At 39.8% G+C, this 24738-nt stretch overlaps 3 protein-coding genes across 7 annotated transcripts in view; all 3 read left to right on the forward strand.

Moving 5' to 3' along the window:
- Nucleotides 1-3263: 3263 nt before the first annotated feature.
- Nucleotides 3264-10501, forward strand: LOC121911861. Of its 2 annotated transcripts, none has more exons than XM_042433757.1 (10): nt 3264-3534; nt 3650-3723; nt 3898-4012; nt 6448-6541; nt 8863-8934; nt 9047-9150; nt 9339-9399; nt 9658-9794; nt 9902-10004; nt 10091-10501. In XM_042433757.1, exons 3-10 carry the CDS (start codon nt 3927-3929, stop codon nt 10145-10147), a joined length of 714 nt encoding a protein of 237 aa, XP_042289691.1. In that variant the 5' UTR covers nt 3264-3534; nt 3650-3723; nt 3898-3926; the 3' UTR covers nt 10148-10501. The 2 variants fall into 2 exon arrangements, with proteins under 2 accessions (XP_042289691.1, XP_042289690.1); XM_042433756.1 differs by having other exon boundaries at nt 3265-3534; nt 3650-3789.
- Nucleotides 10502-11181: 680 nt separating this feature from the next.
- tbxtb (T-box transcription factor Tb) lies at nt 11182-14337 on the forward strand. Its single transcript, XM_042433752.1, has 8 exons — nt 11182-11470; nt 11584-11848; nt 11989-12123; nt 12312-12373; nt 12458-12519; nt 12625-12801; nt 13142-13274; nt 13428-14337. Exons 1-8 carry the CDS (start codon nt 11265-11267, stop codon nt 13696-13698), a joined length of 1311 nt encoding a protein of 436 aa, XP_042289686.1. The 5' UTR covers nt 11182-11264; the 3' UTR covers nt 13699-14337.
- A 5468-nt stretch (nt 14338-19805) lies between these two features.
- pde10a (phosphodiesterase 10A) overlaps nt 19806-24738 on the forward strand; it is a 61691-nt gene continuing 56758 nt past the window's right edge. For 2 of the 4 annotated variants that reach the window (XM_042433725.1, XM_042433728.1), the window contains exon 1: nt 19806-21253. In XM_042433725.1, coding sequence (XP_042289659.1) covers nt 21181-21253 — 73 coding nt within the window. In that variant the 5' untranslated portion in view covers nt 19806-21180. The remainder of the gene's footprint in view (nt 21254-24738) is intronic. The other 2 variants (XM_042433726.1, XM_042433727.1) reach the window with 2 other exon arrangements.

Here is a 24738-nt window from a genome sequence, read left to right on the forward strand (position 1 = left end):
TTTCTCATTTTGAGTTCTTAACTCCACCCTATGCTGTAGGTCTTTCCATTGAGCACTGGACCTCTGCCACATACTGTTTAGACCTGCAGCATCTCATGTCTTTTCTTTTCTGATTCTGTTTGCAATGTCTCAATCTCTGATGAGCTCCCAGCCATTTCTCCTGTGCCCTTTTTTGAATCAGGGGTAAAAAAAAAAGAAAAAAAAAAAGAAAAAAGAAATGGCTGCAGGCTTCTGTTCACCTCTCTGCAGCATCATGATCACCGTCTAGTACAGCAGGACAGCTGTATTATCCTCTACTGATTTATAGTGGCAGGGAGCTCAGATGGATGCTGCCTTCGCCCCATCACTGACACATGCACACAGCAGACAGAGCAATGAACTGCAGGTCCCTTTACTCTGCAGTGACAGCATCACTGTGGCAACGGAACTGATAAATCCAGTGTCTCCAGCAGCTTTTGTGAGAAAAGACAAAACAGACACTTCCTGAACAGACTCGGCCCATAAAACTTAGTAATGCGGTCATTCAGTGGCAGCCTGTTAAGGACAAGGCATTTCCCAGAGGCAGCATGACCTCAGAAAGAAGATCAGACCTCCCATCAAAGCTCAAACATGTTTTATTTTTTATTTGAGGGTGATAAAAGGAAGCATGTAGCTCCATGTTTTTCTGTGTAGTTAATCTGCTTTGGCATGCATGTTGCTGCTCCCATTAGCCTTGCATTTTTTTGCCGCATTCCTGATTTGTGCTCCATATTTTGCTTTTCATCTTATATTTTCTCTTTCTACTCTTGATGGTCTTTGTTGGGACAAGTCAACATTTCCCTCTAGATGTAGTGGTTGAAATCTGTCCCCAAAACTTCCCCCTCTGACATCTGTTGAGTATCAATCCTCATCAGCCCCCTTCATCAGGATTAAAGGACACTGTTTCCCAATGATAGGCTTAGGGCAGATCACAGCCTTACAAAATTGTTTTCTAGAGACATGCTGAAGATCTGGATATAAGGGCTTTGCATTGTAGGAAAGGAGGTGGGCATATTCCTCCTTCCTTTTTTTGGCTGGGCATTGCAAGAACACAATGTCAGGCAGTTGTGTGGGCAGATGCTCTTGGCAGACGAGAGGGATTACCAAAAATGCATTCTTTATTTAATCTTTGGGCAAGCTGACTGTTTCCCTCCCACAGCATCTAAATTGGGTTTTTACTGTTGATAGGCAGGCGATGAAGACAAAGCTGAACTCTTGAGGAGGAAGGTGATTCAAGACAGCGGCCCAGACCCAGACCAAGAGGCCAAGGCCAGGCGTCAGGCTCAGCTGGAGCAGGTTCATAAATATCATTGCCACAACCATAACGACACTTTCATAATCACTAAGACACTAATTCTGCTGTCAGTCAGAGACACTATTTGGAGGACACAAATATGCTCGAATATGGTCAGTAGCTCACAGTAATCAATAATGTCATCACGTCCTTATTTCTACTCAATACTGTAATCCCTGCCCTCTGCCTCCATACTCAGGTAGTGCTTCCTTTTAGCTCATTTCCTTTCAGCTGGTTCCTTTCAGTTTCTTTATGTTCCAGCGCCATCTTGAGGCTTACAGGAACATGCACCGTCTCAGAGATGCTCTCTACTGCCGCTACGCTGCCCTGCTCAAAGACAAAGTCCATTCACAAAGATTAGCACTACAGCAGAGACATGAGACAGCCGGAGCAAAGTCAGAGAATGAAAAGAAGGTAAAGCATTGAATGTAAATGTCAACTAAACTGTAAAATTAAGGACTTTATGTGTCATGTACTTGTTGTATGACCTGTCTGACATTCATATTTAGTGGGATAAAATGAGAGATAAGTGTTTTTCTTTTAATAATATTATTTATTATTATACCTTAAATTGTATTATTATATTCTTAATGTATTAAACTTTTACTTTTTACCTGATCCTTGCTGTCCCTGATATCCCATGGCCCCACGTTGGAGTTGTTTCCAGTTTATTGTTTCTATTTCTTGCCTGCAGAGTGTTGTCCCATTATTACTACCTATCATGGGGGTAAAAATCTGCTGCCTAGAGCGCCTACCGGCCCCCAAACCCTTCCACCTCCTGCCCTCTGTGCATTATGTATGAACCCTGTCACCTCCAAGTTAACATCAAGTGCAGATTTCCCAGCAGACTACATGACAGCTTCCTCATGTTGACCATGAGAGTGCTGAAATTTTAATACCTGGCGCACCAGATGTTCTGTTGTTAAATTAGTTTGTGGTAATTTGATTAAACAGGGCTTTCTTTACAAATATGGACCATGTGGGCACAACATAAACTTAGATAATAAAGATCTTACAACCAGAGACCCCCTGCAAGGCACAAGCTCAGGTAAAATGCAAGACCTGCCCTAGTTGATTTTGTACATTGGTGGAAATTTTTAACTACATTAACCAAAATATATATTGATATATATATATCAAAAACCAATGGACATGCAGGGAATCAGGGTTTTTTGGGTCGTCCAGTTGGTAATCCAGTCTTGACTATACTATCTCTCTCTCTCTCTCTCTGTCTGGGCTCAAATACACAACCCTGCAAATCAAAGCCCCTCTTGACTGCGACACCTTCACATTCTCTTTTACTCCTGAAGTGACATGCATATCATTAACATAATTACAGCTGCAGTTAACATCTAATTCCTATGACTGTATGTCCAGCACAATATGGGCAGTACAGTATGTTGATGAACTGTGACGACAGTGGCAACTATTGTGTGAACCTGTTTAAGTTAAAACTTTCTGCAGGTGAAACAAATCATTTACAAGTGACACTTGTGTTCACTCTTTTACTAAAGTCTCACAAATTTCACTTTTCCTTTACATGAAAGAGACCGTTCTGTGTGTAACTCTTCTTCCGCTGTGGCCGACGTGATTGACTTTGATTTTGACTGTCTTGTCTCTCTTCTGACTGGGTGTGAAGAGAGCAATAAGCTTCAGAGAGCGCCTGCATTGAGGGGGTTTAACATGAGAGAGATCCTGTCTTATCTTCCCCTCCTGTAAAAAAGCAGAGCTTCTTTAGGAGGATGTAATTGTCCTCTCTAATGACTTGCACTAGGGGAGGGGGACAAAGAGAACGCAATAAAGGACTTTAGAGGCCCTCCAGTAGGAATCCTTTGCTTCAAATTGCTAAGCAAATGAAACTACCCGTTGTTTCCTGCGCTCAGATCGAGAGGCTCTGTCACAGACACTGAGGTGAAGCAGGACCAAAGCAGGCAAAGGCAAGAACACCTGCTGGGGCCTAATTGGTCCTTGCTACAGTTAATGGCTTCCTGTGGTTGCATGTTTACTTCTCATTTGTCCTGTGTGCTCTGTTTCCCAGCCCCTGAAACAAGGGAGCCTCACTTTAAATCTCTATTCCCACCAAACTCTGTCTCTGTCCTCTGACTGTCTGTCTGCCTCCTTCTCTTTTCTTCTTTGCTCAGAAACAAAAGAAGTTGTCCTTCTCCAAGCTGCAGCACAATGATTCATACCTGGAGTCCCTCCCCAAAACCAGCTATTACCTGGTAAGTCTTGTGCAGCAGCTGTCCCAACACTGAAAGTATGATTACACAAAAAAATGGGAAAAGGAGACCTTACTTTAAATCTCTAATGCCACTATTTTTATGTATCTGTATGTAGATCTTTGACCTCCAGAACCAGTTAACTCAGCGTGGACATCTGAAAACCCACCAAGACTTAGAAGACTTTTACAGGTGCATCAAATATAACTGTCACCCATCTAAGCTGCAGAGAAGTCTGCAGGATGTCAGGGAGAAGAGTTAAGTTAAGTTTGTTATACAAAAATATTTGTTTCTTTTTATATCGTTTATGTAAAAAAAAGTAGATGTGACTATTTATGTATGTATGTTGATGTAATGTGTTAACAGTGTTGGACAGCAGATCTGCAGCTGATTTGATGGCTCAACAGACAACAGCAGAATCACTTCATCATCCCTGCACTGATGGAGATAGAGGACATGAGGACCACATTTCTTACTCAAGGTTGTGACCTGAACAGCAATAAGTCTGTCTTTCTCTCAATTAAAAATTTTTTTTAGTGTTGATCACTTTCTCTTTCTTCTTGTCCGGTGCTAGAAGCTACTTTGTGGCTTATTCTCAATCAGTTTTCTCTAGACATCACAAAAGAAACATTTTTTTCATCTTTGTAGCTAAAAGTACAGCTGAAAAGTCAATCTTTTGATTTCACACTGCACCCATCTCTGCCCTCCGCACTGCTTTTGTTCTTCTGCAAAACATTTTTTGTGGTTACTTCATCAAACAGATCTATAATTTAATTCAAAATTCCATCAAAGTTTTTCTAAACAATTGTCATCTTTGCTCCTTTGAGCACATAAAACCTGCAACTTCACAACTTGTAATGTGACACAATGTGTAAGTCTTAAGCTTTATTTGACTAAGGTACCAAAATGTTGCTCAAATTTTTCCCCACATCTGAGGACAGTTCCCAATTCCTGAGAGGTTTATTGTTTCAAAGATACACTCAGGGTTGGTTGTGGGCCAGCAGGGAGATCTTGGGCCTCTGGTCTTAACTATGAGCTCTCTGGATCTGTGTTTGCACTGCCTTCAAGAACAAACACTGACTCCACTGGAGACTTGTTTAGCATGGACCCTCCTGGAGGAGAGAGCTGATTACTCACGTAGAAGTGAGATGACCAAACACGATCTGACCCCTCTGTTAAGGAGACTCACCTCTTCGGACGGCCACTTGGACTCTTGCAAACATCATCTGGGGAAAAATGCCATAATTATGTCCACTACAAAAGAGATGTGGCAATTGGGCCAGTGGTGTCACTTCATGCCAGCACTGCAAGCAGATGTTGAAGTGTTTGGAGAGTTTCTTCTTTTTTTTTTAAAAGCTTTATGGGCTTCCAGACAAACAGTGCTCCATTTAGTAAAAGTGGCAGAGATAATCTGAGAGCCTGTTAGACTTTGAGCTGTGTTGTGGTTCCATTTAAGGATAAGTGTACAAGTATTATCCCTGCTATTAAAAATAAATTTGCCACAAATGCTTTAGTTTTAACGAACCCATTGAAGATGTTGTAGCCTATTCGGTGATAAGCAAAAACTATTGTCTTAGAAGCAGCACTATAGCTTAGCACTATAAATGAGCTAATTTTCACACAATACAACTCATATCTTCATTTTTTTTAATTGTGTGGGTTTCCTGCCACTGTCTCTTTATACCTTCACACATGTGAATGTTATCTAAAGGAAGTCATCTCCAATGAATCTCTTAGAATTTTTGAACCTGCTCAGATCCTCCAGTGTAGTCGAGGTCCTTTGTGTTTACACACTGTGAATGTCTGACAGAACAGTGTCGGCCAATGTCACCCTTGTTGTTAATTAGCGCTGAACTCTGTTCAGTAGGAGCATGTATGATGTTAGTAAAGATGTTAGAGGCTGCCACTGTGAACAGCACACTGGCTTGGGGACATTAGGAGCTTGGTAAGAAGGCGAGTGAAGGCTTGTGCTGACAAGTCTTCCGTCAGTGTAAAATCTCACCGCTCCACAGACAAACATGGCGAGACAGCGGCCCCCTTTGCCCCCACCTCAGCTGTGCCATATGTACATTCCCCACATCCATGAGAAATACCCAAAATAAAAGCAATTAGAGCTGAAGCCAAAATATGGAGCCGGCAGAGTCCTCGGTTATGTTTTTAAGCAATGAGCCAATTCATCCCTTCTGTCTGTGCCTATTTATATGTTTATTATTAGCAGCTATGATTTATTGGACAGTTCAGGCAGTAATTTGCTATCTTTGTGGCCATCTGGTCATGGTCTCTTCAACATGTTGAATTTCACAAGTATGCATTACAGGTCTGCAAAATTAGATTGACCAGAACATACCATGTCTATTACTATATTGACCTTGATGAGTGGAAAATGTACATAAGACAGGATTGGTCTTGTTGCCCCTTATGTTTAAAGATCCTGCATCAGTTCTAAGAGTTTTTCATTTTCAAGCTTCTACAGTGTCACCTGTCAACATGTCAATGTTATTATTGTACATGTATGAGTACACAGGTCCACATCCTCTTTCCTCCACCTGCATCTTGTGCAGCTCATGGGGTTTGTATAGATCTGTTACCTGCTGCACTGTACTGTGAGTAAACGCTGCCTTGCTCAGGAGTCCTCCCGGGAGCCAGTTTGCACCCAGCAGACAAAGTGTGTTGTCACTCGAGTGTGCAGTGTTATCGGGTGTGAGTTGCACCACACTATGGCTACTCTTGAGAAGTAGCACACCATTAGGAATATATTAACAACTCGACATTTTGTCTGCAGTTCACACATCAGAGCAGAAAGCAAGTTAACCAGGCGATGAGGATGTTTTAACATGTTTTATAAGGGTTGACAGTTTTCTTCAGTCATTATCATTTGTAGATGCTGCAAAATTTCAAATGTGTCTGTGTTTGTAGGTTGTTAGAAGTGTCTGGTTCAGGGGAGAGTTCAGCAGAGCTGGTCTTCGGTGGCAGCCAGGAGAAGGATGAAACTGAGCAAATTTTTCCCAAGGTTAGTGTCAAAACCACAGGGGCAGTAATCCCACTTAACAAGGGCAGTGAGAGGCAAACACACCTGGAGCAGTGATCACCCAACTGCCTCCTCAAACCACCAGGCATGAACCTACAATAATGTTTCTAAATTTCTCTCACGGTGTATAAGTGACATAATGAACTTAACAAGCAAATTATTTAAAAGAATACTTTGACATTTTGAGAAATACACTTACTCGCTTGCCAAGAATTAGATGACAAATTTAATACTGCTCTCATTTCTCTGCAGTAAGTATGAAGCTACTGCCAGCAGCCTGTTACCAAATTAAACAACCGCACTGCCATTTTTACAGTTTTTGTACAAATGAAAGGAGCAAGACATAATGTGTTAATTAGTGAGTTTTAAGTGCTGGTAGGCAGATTTCGCTAACTTCAGATAGAGCCAGGCTCTGCTAAGCTAAGCTAAGCTAACCAGCTACTGGTTATACCTTCATATTGAATGCACAGACATGTGAGTGGTATCAATCTTCTCATCTAACTCTTGTCAATATGTAGAACTATTCGTTTAAATTCTTAGGTATCAAATCAGGGTATAATTGTTTTTGTATTAAGGAAAAGGCCCTTATGCCAATAGTCTAAAGAATAAACAGAAAATCTGTGAAAGTTTGTTGACAAAATTATGAAATATATTGTAAAGACAACAAAAATATAATATTAAGAGGTGATACAGGAATAGATCGCATTATTTTAATCTTTAGGCGTGGAGCATTAGAGACTCAGAAGAGTGAAAACAATGAAGACGAGGTTATGCTCAGGTGCTGAGATGAGCATATACGGACAAGCATGCGGGACTCATTTTTCCCTCACCTCTGTGTCAAAATGGGCCTGAGCAAACAGAGGATGAGCCTGGCTAGAGGGGGAGCAGGGGAAGGCAAACAGTGGTCAGACAAGACTGGTCAAAGCCAGCAGGCTTCCATGAGCATTACTCAACCCAGCTCTGTACTGACATCTCAGATCCACCGCGTCCGAAAAGGCCTGTCATCCCTGTTGACATCCTCAGGGTGTCAATCAAGGGTGCAGGTTGTGTGTGTGTTTAGAAGGCACCTATAGTACGTACTGTATGTGTGGGAACTGAGGTGAAGTCACAACAGCAGAACGCAGCCACCGCCCTTTCAAAACATATGAGTTTTATTGTAGTTGTCCTGAAGCAGACTGCCTCTTCACTTTATCATTTAAAGAATAAATTCACAGTTGAACGAGCTCTAAAGGTCATGATTATTGCTACTTCTTCCTGTTGTGCACTTTCTTGTTTATCTCACATTAATATGTGATGGGGCTCTACAACAAATACTATCCTTTAAAATCATATTTATGTATAAATTTGTTGAGATTGGGTTTTTTTCAACTCATGGTCATTTTTGAGGTCTTAATTTTTGTGTTGTTGTGTAAAATTGCCTATTGCTATTATTTAGTCCACCATATTTCTATAATATATATATGAGTACACATTTAAGGAGAATATGGGTGTTTTGCATCATCATGCTTTATATATTTCAATGTGTTTTCCTAATTTTCAGGTTCCCACATGGCTTCCTTTTATTTCAGTATACAAATCAACTAGTAGAGACTTGAAACTTGTCAAACAGGATTTAGGTAATTAATAACAATGAGCAGATTTTTCTGATTTTTTTTTTTTTTTACATTATTATACAACAACACCATAACTATGAGTATCTGAAAATTAAAGCCAACATGATGTTCACAGTGATGTCATAACTTAAACAGGTTTCATGTCTTATAAAGTTCAGGTTATTACTATACTGAACCAAATGGAAACCAGTGGTGGCCTGGAAGATGTGAAAACCAGAATAAAAGTATTCCAGTGCACAGAATGACATGAAAACTTTGTAACAGTGAAGTAAAATATAGTGTATGTGATTTGTTGTAAATGTGATCAACTGTGCAATGGTCCTTTAAGCTTTAATAGGAGTTAATAAAAATTAATTTTGGTTGCACCTGCATTATCCTGGAGGGATCAGGATGGGGGAGTGCGTGAGGCCATGTAGGACCATATACATCAATAAAATTAATTCACAGTGCAGCAGTCCCACATCAGGAAGTGGCCTAGTGTGACAGTTAGCACTGGGTGGGGTGTTGGAGGAGGAGAGAGAGGCGCCAAATGGGACACTAGGACTGTGGGAAATGACACTGGCTATGACACCCCTGACTTTTACACCATGGTTACCTCAGCTCTTATACAACGGGGTGGTGCTTTTTTAAATTACAAAATGATTAATGGAAGGGGGAATGATAAATGAATGTAATATGTGCCACCCACAGATGAAAGCTCCCACATTTGCAACCTTACAGCCAAACTTTATGAGGAACTTCCAGAGTAAGATGCCTGATTTGGTAGGTCAGCCAATAATTACTCAAAATAATTACCTCTTGTAGACAGTGTGTGTGGTAGCCTAGCACAGGACAACAGTGGGAAATACACATTTGCTACTTTCTCTCAAACCAGATTATTCCTGAGATTCCCAAGAAGAGCAGGAAAGCAGAGATTTACCTGAGAGGACTGAAGAAAATGCATAATCTTTGTGTAACCAACATGGATTTCTCACGAAGGTTGGCCATTTACCAAACAGGCTGATATATAAAGGAAATAATGCACTAATAGATTATACATTTATTTCAAGTCACAATTATAACAAATAGGGGGACAGGAGATAAGGAATGTATTGAAGAAGTCTTTCAACTGCTCTTTAAACTGACTGGAGTTTGTTTTTCTCTGCTTGCTGTGAACTCTGGTCCAGACTTCTGGACAGAGAGACAGACTCACTGTGCTGGCAGGAGGAACGAGGCATCCAAGATTTGGTTAGTAACACAAACCAGCCACAACACAACACAACACCACAGAGCTCTATGGAAGCTTACACGTAGCTGTTACACACTATCTTCCTTTAACGTTTGTTTTTTTTGGAAGCCACCATGGCAACAGTTCACACTGAATGGAATTACCAGCATCCAGTAGTTATTTGTGTGTATGGCACTGCTGTACTACACAGTGTTTATTAGTTCATATGTTTTATTATTTATTAATCAGTTCTATTTTCCATTATGTTTCTTCCATAGGTGCTTCCAGGAATTGACTCCAAACAAGGGAAGAAAAGCCAAACAGACCAGCCAGCTCTCAGCTCTGTGAGACAGCCAAGTGTCCAGAGTGGCCGACCTTCATCTCCTCAACAACAGAGCAATATGACCTCAGCAAGGTGCATGAAAACACACATGCAGACCGAAGTTTTAAAAATGCATTTGTTTGAAATAAAAGACTGATTGTCACTTGGCGTCGTGCATGTGTGGGTGTTTTTCTTGGCAGCCGCCGATGTTTTGAGAGTCTGGTCTGGGACACAGCAATGTGCTGCCGTAAAACACCTGATCCCTTATCCATTGAAGATGTGTGTCAACAAAAGCATGTGAAGGTAAAGTGGTGTCCCACAATGAATTCATTTTTTGTTAAAATTGTATTTTATTGTTATTAAAATAATCTTTTCTGTCCTCCCTTTAGGTAATCGACCGTGGATTAAAACTATGGAGAAACTACACAGAAAACACAGACTACTGAATTTAGAACCACCAGAGCATATTATAGTTAATGTGTTGTTTCATTTATCTGTAACTACAGTTTACGGAGTCACCAGCATGCCTCTTTTCTGTTAATGATGCATTTTACACCCCTTTTTTTTTCATTACAACCCTGTGTTTTATCCATGTCTCACTCATTAACTTCTATTATATCTTATTATAAAGCTCTCTCTCATGAACCAAATAACACTAGATTATTTGATTATTTTCATTAGTTTTAAATTATGTTAATATGACAATTGTTGTGTAGGTTTGAAAATAGATATAAAATATCTTCTATAACAACAGTTAAACCAGTCAAATTGTGGTGAGAATGCTTTGCAGTCAGCAGTGAAGGAAAAACTTCAATACCTTTTAAAGTTTGTAATAAAATCATTATGTATGTTTTTGTTGCACTTGACTGTAAATTTTTGTTTATTTAACTTAATTCATATAGTAATTAATTGATTAAATTATGTGTTAATGTATTCAGTTATATTAGATTGTTCTTTTAGTATTTTTATATCTGGCAAAGTATCAACCTACTAACAGGACTGAAAAGGTTTCATTGTTTCTTGAACATTTACCTAAACTGACTAAACTGACTCACTAGATTTGTCCCATGCAGTCAGAGCAATGTATAACATTCAGTTTTCACACGTTTTTATTCATAAAAAAATGGCAAAAATCCTCATATAGAGTTGAAGAAATCAGGAACGACTCTGGGCTGAAATCTGACCAGCCATGGCCAGCCTACAGTAGTTTGGTCTCTGCAGGTGCTGCTTTGATCTAAGTGTCAATATTTACAGGTTGATGTAATAAAGTAGGTTAAACGGCTTTATTCAAAACGCTGTCATCCTGTGGACCTCAATGACATGGCCGCTTCCAGCCAATCGGTGACAAGCCCGCAAAGATCAAAGAGGAGATGAACCAACCACCTTTGCTCCAAACACCCATCCTGAGATGGAGCTTCTCTTCAGCCTATATATGTCGCTGCCGCATGACGTTCAGCATCTTGAGACAATAACTAGGTAGAAGAATTAGATTCTGGAGCAGTTTTAGTTTCTTCAATAAACGCTGTGATTACAAACTACTCAGCTCCCGAGCTGTTGGACAGGATGGCCACAGGCGCTAGTGAGTGTCCCGGGAAGGCCAGTCAGCACCGGGTGGATCACCTCCTCAGCGCGGTGGAGAGTGAGCTGCAGGCCGGCAGCGAGAAGGGCGACCCCACGGAGAGGGATCTGAAAGTTTCCCTGGATGAGAGCGAGCTCTGGCAAAAATTTAAGGATCTAACTAATGAAATGATAGTTACAAAAAATGGCAGGTGAGCGTAAATGCACAAATATGTAAGCAACATCTTTGGCTTCATAGATAGATAAAACTAATACTGTTAATAATTTAAAACTAATACTTTTTCTTGTTATTCTTCTTACCAAGGCGCATGTTTCCCGTGTTGAAAATGAACGTGTCTGGATTGGACCCGAACGCCATGTACTCTTTTTTGCTTGACTTCGTATCTGCGGACAACCACAGGTGGAAATATGTGAATGGGGAATGGGTCCCTGGAGGAAAGCCTGAACCTCAGACTCCCAGTTGTGTGTACATCCATCCAGACTCTCCAAATTTCGGAGCGCACTGGATGAAAGCTCCGGTCTCCTTTAGCAAAGTCAAACTCACCAATAAACTGAACGGAGGAGGTCAAGTAAGGAGAAGATGTTGTTGCATGATGTACTTTTTTCATATAGGAAAAGAAAAACATTTTTCCGTGATCTTTTGCAAATTCAATGTTTTAATTGGATTATCATTCAAGCTTATGGGGCATATGATCTCTTATTTTCTCAGATAATGTTAAATTCCTTACACAAGTACGAGCCACGCATCCATATAGTGCGGGTTGGAGGCCCGCGGAGGATGATCACCAGCCACTCGTTCCCAGAGACACAGTTCATTGCAGTAACAGCGTACCAAAACGAAGAGGTGGGCAAAAAGATATTTTTCACTTAAAAATAATAATAGTAATAATAATAAAGTGTATTGTGAGCGTACGGAATGTGTGCGTAATTTACGCACAGCATTTACGCACACTTTGGTTCATCTTCTCTGTTTTTTATTGAAGGCAAACCACGACGCTAATGATGTTTCTTTGTTGTCTGTTTGGATTTTAGATAACTGCTCTAAAAATAAAGTACAATCCTTTTGCCAAAGCCTTCCTGGATGCAAAGGAAAGGTAAGAATACACACAAAGTTTTTACATTTTCTTGATGTCTTCAAGCTTTGGGAAAGTATATCATCAATCATTTTATTTCTGCAGAAGTGATGACAAAGACATGAAAGAAGATGCAAATGACAACCAGCAGTCAACTTACTCTCAATGTAACTATGACACTACTTTTTAAAAAAAATGATTGATCTGATTTCATTCAGCACTTAGTGGTTCTCATGTGTTCCCATCATGTCCTCTACCCTCTGTGGAGCCAGTAGGTGGCTGGTTTATTCCAGGCGCAGGTTCCCTCTGCCCTCCTGCCAGTCCTCACAGTCAGTTCGGGAGCCCCATCTCTGTCTCGCCGTCCCACGGCTGTGAGCGCTACTCCACGCTGAGGAACCACCGCTCTGCCCCCTACACCAGCCCGTACACCCATCGGACCAACTCGCCCAGTGAGTGACCAACTCCTCTCACCCTCACCTTCATACATCCAGGAATTACACCACTTCCTCCTCGGCTATTAACAAGAAACTCAAACAAATGTTGCTGAGCGAGGAATGTTCTGCATTCCTCTTGCTTTTGTGTGAGTGGAGCCACAGAGCTGTAAACAGTCAGGCTTCCCACGGGGAATGTATGGACACACATCTTTGGCTGTCACTATATAATACTGCTATCAGAGAAACAAGGCCTGATGAGTCTATATGATACATCATCATCTCTTCTTTGATTTCTGACAAATATATTCAGAATAAACGTGATTTATGTAACTCATTGCTTCTCATTGTGTTACAGCTGGCTACTCTGATAACTCTTCAGCTTGTCTGTCGATGCTTTCAAGCCACGACAACTGGTCCGGTCTACAGATGCCGACACACTCTAGCATGATGCCCATGGCCCACAATTCCCCCTCTGGTACCAACTCAAAGTATGTGTATTCCTTCTTTTTAGATGTAACTGATTCAACACACTTAAAAATGTTCTTTTATGGGCACCATTTTTGAATAAAAGCATAAGTAGCACCTCTAAAATATCCAAAGAGGAAATAAGTGACAAGTTTTCTGTCTCTCTCTCTCTAAAGTCAGTACACCAGCCTGTGGTCTGTGAGTAACTCGCCCCTGACTCCAGTGTCCCAGACTGGGGGGATAAACAACAGTCTGAGCTCCCAGTTCCTGCGAGGGTCCAGCAGCCACTATCCAAGTCTGTCTCACTCAGTCACAGTGCCCTCCTCTGGCTCTCCCATGTACGACACCGGCACAGCCACAGAAGTGCACGACACAGCTCAGTACGACACTTCTCCACACGGGCGACTATCTTCAGCCTGGACTCCTGTTACCCCTCCGTCCCTGTGAGGGAAATGTCTCTGCAAGCAAGCTGGGAGAGAGACGGCAGTGAAATGTTTTGTCTTCTTGACTGCAGGATGTTTGATCTGCTGAGACTTTAAGGAAGAATCAACCCCAAATTGAAAAGATTTTTATTAGTTTCAAAATCAAATTTCACAGGCAAAATACTCTTGTAAGGTTTTGGTAAACTTGGATTAATTCAAGATCTTCACATTCCAAGATTTTTGCACTTTTTTCGATTGGCTCTAACAAAAAGCAGATGAGGCTTTTGAGTTTTTAAACTCAACATGCTTTCATTTGCATAAATAACCTAGAAAAACAACAAGATGAACATGTTTGTTTTTATTATGTATGTTGATCGGATGCTTTTTATTCAACATACTGTAGTAGAAAAAGTGTATTGTAATGTTTGTGAACCAAAATTAAATTTTGAATCTGCTTATATTAAGCATAACAAGATACTCAGAGCAGTAAACTAAAAGATGTACATCTGAAAATGTTAAATGATTTTAAACATTGTTTATAGTGTAAATGAGAAAACAATCCTGCTGTACCTCATGAGGCATGAGGTTTACCATGTAAATAAGTTAAGCTTTTTGTACCACAGCGACGCTGTTTGAGATCATATGCTCCAGATTATTTTAAAATACAATGAAAAATGTAATGTAATGTAATTATTCTGCTATGCAGATGATACACAACTTTTCATATCATTAAAAACATGTTGAGGTCTCTCAAATAGTTGTTTTTGAGGCTACATGACATTAAAAACTTGAATGTGTTCCTGTTACTCATAGTACACTACACTGCTCTTTAAGCATTTATCAGCACTGACGTTTCACTAGCAATAGTAAAGCACTGGTCTCAAGGATCTCCAACACAGAAACTAAATACTGCCAATTGAGTTCTGCAAATTCATACACCTTTGTCACAGCAACCTTTTCTTTGCCCATGTAGTAGGACCAATTCACAGACAAATGGAGCATTATCAGATTTCTTGTCCCCGTTTAATTCATCCTTATATTTCTGGCTATGCACTATCCTCCAATGGGCAGTTTTTGAATTATTACCTACAACAGTGGTTCACAATTCAGGTTCAGGACCTCCAGGGTTCCTTTAAATCAAGAGAGGTCACCAGCAACATAACCATCTGATTTGACTGCAGTTCCTAAGGTGAAAAAAATGGGGAAGTGGTCTTATTTCAATTTTATTAGCAGTTCTTGACAACATTTCTATAAAATCTTTGGATGTTAAATCACTTTCCCTAAATTAAATAGAAAAAACAACAACATTAAAAGCCAACTTTTAAAGCTCCACTAAAACTCAATCTGACTTCTGTGTTTGTTATTTTTTTCTCTTTCAAATGAACATTCAGTCAGCTATTTTGATAAAATGAACTTTAATAATGCTGCTTTCATCTGAAGGAGTTGACAACAACAATGTAATTAGAAAATGCACCTTAAGCTAAAATGAACCTGAATTTCCAAAAGCAACAAACCGTTTTTATATATTGTTGTTTATATATAGTTTTTACATTTCATTTCAACACATTATTATTTCTGTATAATGTTGAAATCAGTGTTGTACTCATTTACCCCCAAAATATACACATATGTTATCGGCTACCTCAACTCACCCTCAGTATTTTGCACATATGGGTGCGGAATTACATTCATGTACTGTATATCTGAGGGAGGGGGTTTGACCGCTGACACTGTAGAGACAACTGTGTGTGGATGTCAGGGTGAGAAACCCTACAGCCCTCTCACCCTGTTTCCATTTACATCTCTTTGTCACGAGTCTCCTGGGTCTCAGATCTTTTGATGGCTGTCAGTGTGAAGTGCATTTTTACTCAAAGAGATACCAATCTATATCATAATCAGTTCAACCACCTGAAGCCTAATGTTCTCTATATATACTTAAATAGCTTAATCTGACAACAGCACAGACTGTATTCAGTATCTATTTGCTTGTTGTAGTGCCTCAGTAAAGCTGTATGACACTGAATTACATATCAATACATTACAATTAACATCTTATAAAAACAATTGTTGCTCTTTGCATCATTCCCTTTAATTAAGAGATGCAGAGGGGCCAAAGAGGTTAAGATGAGAATGACATTTCCATATATTATTTTTTTTATATTATTTATTGTTTAATAATTTGTTTAGCTTTTGTTTGGTAAAAATAGATCTCTATGTTATATTCAAGTGAAAAGTATTGAATATTCACTTGCAAAAATGTTTGCATTGAACAATCATTTGAAGACTTTAGTGGAGGATTACTGGCTATTTCATTTGTAAACCAATTCACTATTAATATAACAGTACTGCACTGTGTTATATCCCCCTTTTAAGTTTGCATAAAGCTTTTAGGCAGCATCCTGTCATACTGCCCAGACATGCATTTTGTTAATTAGGTGAGAAAAATGTATTAAGTCCTGTCAGTACCAGCATAACATGAAAATGACTTTAATACATACAACAGTTTGTTTCTGTGTTCATGCTTGTGGCTGTCTCAATGGATTCACAGCAATATTTTTTACATTATTTATATATTAAAATCTGGTCATTTATAATAATATATGACAACAACAAATCCTAATTCAACATGATAGGACCTTTTCTTCATCCTGTTAAAATATCTTTACTATGAGCGTGGACACCTTTGTACACCTTACTGTTGTAAAAACATAATCTCGGATCTCTCACCGTTTAAGATCCCCCCCAGACATAATCTACTCCTCCTCCCTCATTAAAAATCCAGAATATATAAATGTGCAAATATATTTTATTTCAGAAGTTTAAGTGCCAGACACAAAATTATCCCCTGCTTCACTGAAAAGTCAATTCACCGTGTATGTGCACTGGAGGCTTCAAGTTTCCACATCACACTTGTATAAGTTGAATTTTGGACCAGGATTGGTTTCCAAACTAGTTGTGGTGTCACAAATCCTGCTTGTAGGCTCTCTCCTAAAAATCAGATTTTCATTGAGCACAGAGAAGATTTCCACTTTCAGCAGATGAATGTGAAAACACCCCTCTAGTGTCAAACTCTACACATCCATCATTCTGCACAGTGACGCTCAAACATTCAACCGTAAGAACAAGAAGAAAAACACATTTTTGAGTAGGAGGGCTTTAAGTAAACTGCCACAATCTGGATCTTTTTGGATCTGGGTCACCACATTTGTGATATCAAATGAGAGTCTTCCATAATTTTGGCCCCAGATATTTCTAAACTGATCAAACTTGCTTCCACAGCAGAAAATAGTCCGAGCACCACAGGAATTTCTTGCCCTAAATTGAGCCTCCAAGGCAGCATTTCCTTTCAGGCTGTTTATCATTTTCTCAGAATCAGAATCAGAAAAACTTTATTGATCCCTGCAGGGAAATTGGGGTTTTTTTTGTTGTTTTTTTTTTACAATTGCTCAATAGCTAGGAAAGAGGAAGTAAATAAGTAAAAGGGTAAAAACTACTATAAAATAAAATAGTAATAATAATAAATACACAGAAGTAAATAGAAAAATGTACAAATGCAAATATGCAAAAAGTAAATAGCTCAATTGCTCAACACACCGTCAGTAAAGAGGAAGTAAATAGGTAAAAAGCTGCCTCCTACACTACAATGGTTCAAAACTAATCCATGACCACAATGCTAAGCTGAACAACCTAATTACACCTAAAGATAACAATTTGATTATCAGTGTTAGACAAGACAAGATAGTCTCTGAACCCATCAGATCAGCTTCCCATCTTTGCATTGATTGACACTTTGTTTCTCATTCTCCTCCTCATCCTCAGTGTCTGATAACAGTGTGTCTTCCTCTGAGTCAATAACTGTAATCATTTGACAGGTCTCTACAGATATTTATAATAAATAGGATCAATGATGGATGATTCCTTATTTGTTGGGAATTGCATTGCATGTTGCGTCAGTTGCTACTGGAAGGCCATCATGCAGGAGATAGTTGATGCCCTACTATATGGTGTTGCTGACGGTGGACCTTGTATGACCTTCAGAGACTCAACAAAGTTCTCTGTTGAGCCATCAGTCCGCAGATACAGTCCAGACCTGAATCAACTGACATCCAGCTCCAGATTGCTGTCAGCAGAACATTTTACGTGGCAGCCTTTCTCTCTGCTGTTTGTGAGCTGTCGGGATGCTGTCATGTTGGTTATTTAAAGCTTGATTGACATGTGAGAAGAGGCAAAAAAGAAGTTTTCACAATCAGGGGAAAAGACAGATCCAAAACACAGGAATCTCCTCTGTGTGTCAGGAAGTCAGGAAACCCAAAGAATCCAATGTCAGTGTTTTGCTGAAAACATTTGCTGTAGTTTAGATTCATATGTTGAATTCAAGGCCGAGGTCAACAAACAGCTGGGGTTACCACACTGTGTATAGAACAAAGTATTTATTGATTATTAACATCTTTTTAATAAGTGTATGTATTTCATCAGAACTAAGAGTTTTCTCATATTTCAACGCCTGTTTATCAGTTCTATTTTGAGCAGGTTGTGATTTTGCTTTTAAAACCTGAATGGTAAACTTGATAGGCATCTGTTTCCTGAAGTATCATTTGTATTAAATTAGACACTAATCAAGTTTTTTTCATTGCAAAATAACATGTATATTAGCTCAGATTGTCACCCTCAAGCTCATTGCTAACCAGATGTTCCAGTTACAGTTCAGAACAACCATTTTCCTTTAATGGCCAAGAAAGAGGGGATTTGTTTTTTTTCTTGCAAGATTTGATTCAGTCCCAACTCATTAAGCATCATTTAGGCGAAACATTCTCTGGAAACTTTCTATAAAAGTTCTGCACAATGCTTCTTAAACAGAGATGATGACAACATTAATGTGTAGGGCAGATTTGAATATTGAGACAGTGCAGAGCAGTTGAGCTGAGAAAGAGTTAGAGAGGCTTTATGGCTGAAGTGAAGGCAAGGTCAGCCAACAGGAACAAGAGTCCATTCAGCCCAGAAGATCAAGGTCAGTGTATAAGGACATCATCACATCCTCCCCCTCACAAGCAGCAACCACAGACTGACATGAAGGAACGGACATATAATCCACTAAGTCAGATACACAACTGACTAATGTCTCTGAGCGTCTCACTGAATAAAACGGCTTCTGTCTGTGTGGTTAATGTGTCACCATGTGTGCATCTTGTGTGTATCCAGCGTGGCTGTTCGTCCACGCACAAAGATATTAAAGCTGAGTATTAATACATATCAGTATCGAATGAATCTACACAGACAAGGCGTATTACCTGTCATGTAAGTAGTGATAATACTAAAGAGAGGGGACAACTTTTGTCATTCCTGTGCAGGTTAATGTCCATAAACACTTATATGTATTTTTCTATGTGTTTTATAAATAAATAGATGTTGGATCTTTATGTTCTTTATAGATTTATGTTGATTGCTGTTATAAACTATTACAGATGCAAAAGGAAATTGGAGGGAAAAGCATCATCATCTTACTGTGCGATGATATACAATCATTCAGTCCTTGTAATATGCTGTAAGAGTCAATTATATGTGCTACACCCTTTTCTTATTATAAGGAATAATATTTAAAGGAAGAAAGGATAATGGGGCATCTATCAAAAAAAAAAATCTAAAAATGAAAGCATGGTATTTCTCTAAGCCTAATAATCCCATTATGATCCCAATGAAAAAAAAACGCTCTCTGTCAAAGCAGGGAGCATTGACGCAAGCATGTCTTGACGTCAGTAGCTGCAGTGAATGGGGATTGGGAGGTGGGGAGGAGGGGAGGAGGGGGGGGGGGGGGGCGGAGAGAGAGAGGGAGAGAGTGAGAGAGAAAGGAGTGTTTGCCTTCAGAAAATACCACGAAATACCAGCGTCAATGGTATGAATGCAACTGTAACTGCAAGGAAACCGCCGCGGATGTGCGCACAGATACACGAAAAAAAAAACAACAACAGCTTTTTAATTTCAAAACTATTTGCACTGACATCCAAGTGACACATTTGGAGAAACAGTATAGGTGCTGCACTGGAAATCTAAACCAGATGTAGTAGATGGAAAATGATCCCCTGACCGGGAGTGTTCATAAATAAATCAGCATATGAGAGAATGAATAGAGGAGGGAGGGAGAGGGGGTGGTGAGGTTTGCTCAACTGGTGGCAGGCACCCATCTGTGACTTTCCTGAAAGAAAAATGAATGTGTGAAAGTAGAAGTCAGGTCTGTGCAGTTTTATCCAACTGGTTATCTCTTAAAACTCCCCATGCACGCACAGTCCTTTGTTGGCTTAGTGAAAGAGGAGTGCTGATTTTTTTCTTTCTTTCTCTGGCACTCAGAGCTGAGTCGACCGGAGGGGAAAACTACCATCAAGCAATCTGTAAAAGCCAGACCGGTGGCGTCATTGCCTCCTCTGTAGTACGCGCAACACCACGACTCTCCTGCTGCATTTATTCACAGCTCAAATTGCTCTGTGGCTCCCGCACACTGAAGTGAAAGCAAACCTGCTCGTCCAAAGACTGGTCCTCAGAACACAATGCGTGTTTGTTCGATTTATGTTACTCTGGCACATGGATTAGGAGGTTTTGCGCAAGAAGTGTCAAAGGCAAATAGAGTATTTTCTCCTCGTCGCTGGACTGATGGTGTTGTAAAAGAGAAGGTATTGTACCGCGCACTCCCCCTACACCACTTCTGTAGTACAGTGTCTCCAGTTTTAGGAGGAATCCTCTCCTCCTTCACAGATGTTGCCGGAGAGCATTTTTTACCCGCAACTTAGTGTGCAGTTCAAATGTTGCCGGGAGGACACATGCTTTTGGTGTACTTTAGTGTGCAGACCACGTCCAGATAATCTCAGTTTACATTGGCCTTTACTCTTCAAGATACCCAAGAGTTCCCGTTGTGTCGCCTGTGCGTCATCCATACCTGATTAGACTTGTAGTCTGACGTCGCCGCAAACCATTCATGCAAAACACCTCATACGACGTTGAAAATCTGAATTGGTCCCTTTTAAAGCGTGAGCAAAACCATCCGGAGTGACGAAAACCACTTTTTCTTTTCATAAAGACGCGGATCAACAAGTTGCCCTCAGTGCGTAATTTCCATCTGAGCGGGGTTCAAACATAATCCGCGTCACACGTGATCAACAAATTACTTTAGCTGTAAATATTTCTCGTTTGTCAAGAGAAATAAGTCCCTGACTGTCCGTGGAGACGCATCTTGTTCGATTGCGGCGGGAATCAAAAGCAGACCGGCTCCATGCCTCGCTGCGTCTCCAGATGCTCGGCTGGCGGCTGGCCACCACATGGTAACTTTGCGCACACCGCACGCTGGAAAGAGGACATATAGAGAGTGGATCAATGGGACTGATATTTATTCGCATTTCTCTTCTCGCCTCCCCCAGACTGTTGTGTGTGTTTTATATCCTGCTGGTTGAAGGTGTCTCGCGTTATCAGCAGATATCGACTCTGCGGTGGATAGATCCATCACTCGAATAGGGAGCAGCAAATGTCGAAGAAACGGAAAAGTCCTGACGACCAGGGCTTTGAGGAATCTCCGCCTGCAGGATGCAGCGATCAAGGTAGGAGTCACGGTCAGAAATGACAGTCTCAGAGTTGAAGTGTAGCACAGGGTGCAGGAATGTGATTCCTCTAACCTCTAATATCTCTACAGAGAGTGTGTAGGAAGCACAGTTTTATTGCAAAGAAAGTCAGAGATACAGAGTTGGTCAAAGCATAATTTGTCAGGATGCACTGTAATAACTCTATGAATCCATACTGTATTAGAGCTGTACAATGAAATATCCATATTGCGTCTATCCTCCAAAAGTATTTTGATCCCTAGAAAGCAATCTTGTGTGTTGCTGCGGATTACTTTTTATAATCTCCTATCAATCCTCAGTGGAGTCACATTTGTGTGACATTACGTTTGGTTTCAGAGCAGAGTTTCATATTCAGCTACAGGAGGAAGTGTACTGTAGTTAAATACAAACTGTGGCATCAGAGTCAAAGTTATAGAAGCTGGATGATCTCAGCTAGACTGGTAGCGTGCCTGTCACTCAGGGAAAGAAAGACCTGTTGATTCAAAACTGAAATGTGCACATATGCAGTATACTGATCTGCCTAGATTCTTAATTTGAGTATAGTTGTCATTCTGGAGTTAATTTGTTGAAGCATTGTGCAGATTCAGTGGGATAATCATAGCCAGATCTACCATCAGGGTGTCCCTGGTGTGCACCCAGGGGCCCGGCATGCTAATGGGGTCTTTCATGTGCACAGAAAACACTAAAAAAAATCTGCTGTTGCTAAATGCTGTGGTTAAAAGTGGCAACACAACAGCAGAGAACACTCTGACATTTCCATTGGCAAATCCAACAAAACAAAAACACATTTTCATTAACTAAAAAAGATTAATCAAAGTTGATATTCTGCTCTGACACAGAATGAAGCTGCTACACATATTAACTGTGATGTTACAGGTCAGGTCCCTTTAGGATTAAACACCAGGGAGCATGTGGACGTCTTAATCCAGGATGATCGGTGATTTAGTATTAAATATAAATGTGGGTGAATTGTTGTGTGATCACTGTATAGTGAACAATAGCCAGTATTTAAAAAATGAGTCCTGTTCTAAGAAATATGTTCTACTTTCCTCAAAGTGCTGTGATCTCATGTAACTTAGTCTGATACCACTTACTCTGATGTATACCGTGAGTTTGCATATTGATGATTTACGTAGTCAAACTCAGTACAGCTGGGTTTAGTTTCTACTGCATCCTTGATTGTGTCATTGAAAACTCTCCAGTTTATCCTTTAGCTGAAATTCAAGCATCTCTTTATTTCAAGAGGCAGCTTTTGAAATATGGTACCTTGTGCTGCAGCGTGGATGCTATTATGCTGGCAAACACATGACAGGAGTTGTAAGTTCAAGGCCAATAACAGCATCACCTTCAAGCAGAGCATCATGCCTGCTTGTGTGAATAGTAGAGTAACAATGGAAATGGATTACATGAAGATTAGGCATGTGTGGAGTTTCCTTCACATCACTTATTCAAGTTTAAAATCATGTTTACGTTGGGAAAAATACAGATCAGTAATTAAGCACGTATACATCATTTCATCTCTTACTTTTTATCTCTTTTTAGAGACTAAATCACATTCATTTTACCTTTGAAACTCTGAATTTACTTATGTTTTGTGTAAAATGGAATCTTTGAAATACAACTCTTTAAAGGATCAGTTCACAAAAAACATCTCACTTGTAAGTAATATCCATACAGATGGATAAGGGTTTTATTTGCCCAGGAAATATCTGCCTCCACCCCAATACAGTAGTGGAAAATGGAATTTTGTTTGTCATGCCATGAAAAATTAGCCTGATCGTTAGATTGAATTTCCGATTTGTTGCTCTTTATTCTTTCAGCCTGACAGTGTGTTCATGTTAGCAGATTTCTTGTTTGGTGGATGAAGGGGTGGTTTTGTTTCTCCACAAACAATCAGTAGTGACAGATCCGTCATTTTTAGTTGATGCAGGAGCTGTGATAGCAGTTGCTAGGAGCCGTTAACTCAACATCCAGCAATCCAAAAACTTTAGAGTTGATTTCTGTAGTCAGCTTACAAAAAAATGTAAAAAACTGTCCTCCCAAGACAGACGTCACATATCTCCCTCTGGAGCCATAAATTGTTTTATAACTTGTCCACTTTTTTTTTTGCAGAAATTCTTCCAAAGACTTATAAACAGACTTTGATGTGTAAAATTGGAGGAGTGCCCCATTCACCAAGTTGTTTTTGTGCGTAAACCTAACTAAACCTCAACCATAATGGTGTAAGATCAGAAAACAGTTTTTGTGTCAGTCTGGAGGAATGTAACCACTATTTTTTTGTTTATTGGACTTGTACAGCTGGGTCAATCTCATCAGTGCTCCTCGTTATTTTTGTGACTATTTTTCTGTGGCTATTTTTCATGGATGAAGCTAGCGAGTTTTGCAGGAAGATGATGTGGACATTCTTAATCCCACCTACTGAGCTCCGATTGGTCAACTGCTTCTCCAAGTGGCAGAAACAACCTTCAATTGGCACATTACAAGTATTTGAATGTCTGAACAGATCTGAGATGTGGGGTCAGGGACACTGATTCTGGAAAAAAAATGTTGCTGTCGAATTTTTTAATGTAATTTTTCAGTGCTGTGGACGTCCATTTACCTACATACATTGTATTGAAGAGGCAAAAATCTCAGGGACAGATTTCTTAAAAACAAAGCCTATCTACATGGCAAGACACCACTCAGAGTAAAATATGTTTGTTTTGTTTTTTTGTAATTTGGGGGAACTGACACTTTAAGATCTCAATATAAACTCATGAACGCAGGCCAGGATTTAGTATATACAGTACAGTTTTTACAGTTTTTGGATTATCATTCTGTGGGATTATATTTCTGTTCTGGGACTAATCATTGGTCACCTTACTCTCACCATAGCACTTTATATATATAGTTCTTTATAGTAAATATATAGTTTTATATTTTTTATATTTTAGTTGTATTCAATTTTTTTATTTATGGATCTGATCACTGCACAGATTTGAATTGCTATTGATATTGTAGTTGATTGTTTTCTAGCTAGTTTGATATTGATACATATTTTTCTTTTTTTCTCTACCTCTTACTATATCTTGCAGCCTTTGCACATCAATTTCCCTCGGGATCAATAAAGTACTATCTTATCTTATCTCTCTCTTATCTCATACACAACATTTGTCAGGCTTCCTCTGGCCTGCAGACATGTTTGTTTGTGCTGAAGATGTGACCTGTTTGCATCATAGTCCTTGGCTCCGTATCTTTTTGGGCCCATGCCCAAATGAGAGTTTCCCTTGGCTAACACGGAAGGAGAGCCGGGCACTTCCTTCCCCGACTGTGCCTGGCATCTGTGTCTACTTAGGGGGTACACACCCACTGAACCCCTCCCACTCAAGATTTTGCTATTGTGCATGTTTTGATGCAGGCTTCATCTTCTTTGGGACATAAACGCAGATACATTGTCAAAGCAAATGTAGATGCAGTCTTTCTGT

Source organism: Thunnus maccoyii, chromosome 14, assembly GCF_910596095.1.
Source record: "Thunnus maccoyii chromosome 14, fThuMac1.1, whole genome shotgun sequence".
NCBI classification, from domain to species: Eukaryota; Metazoa; Chordata; class Actinopteri; order Scombriformes; family Scombridae; genus Thunnus; species Thunnus maccoyii.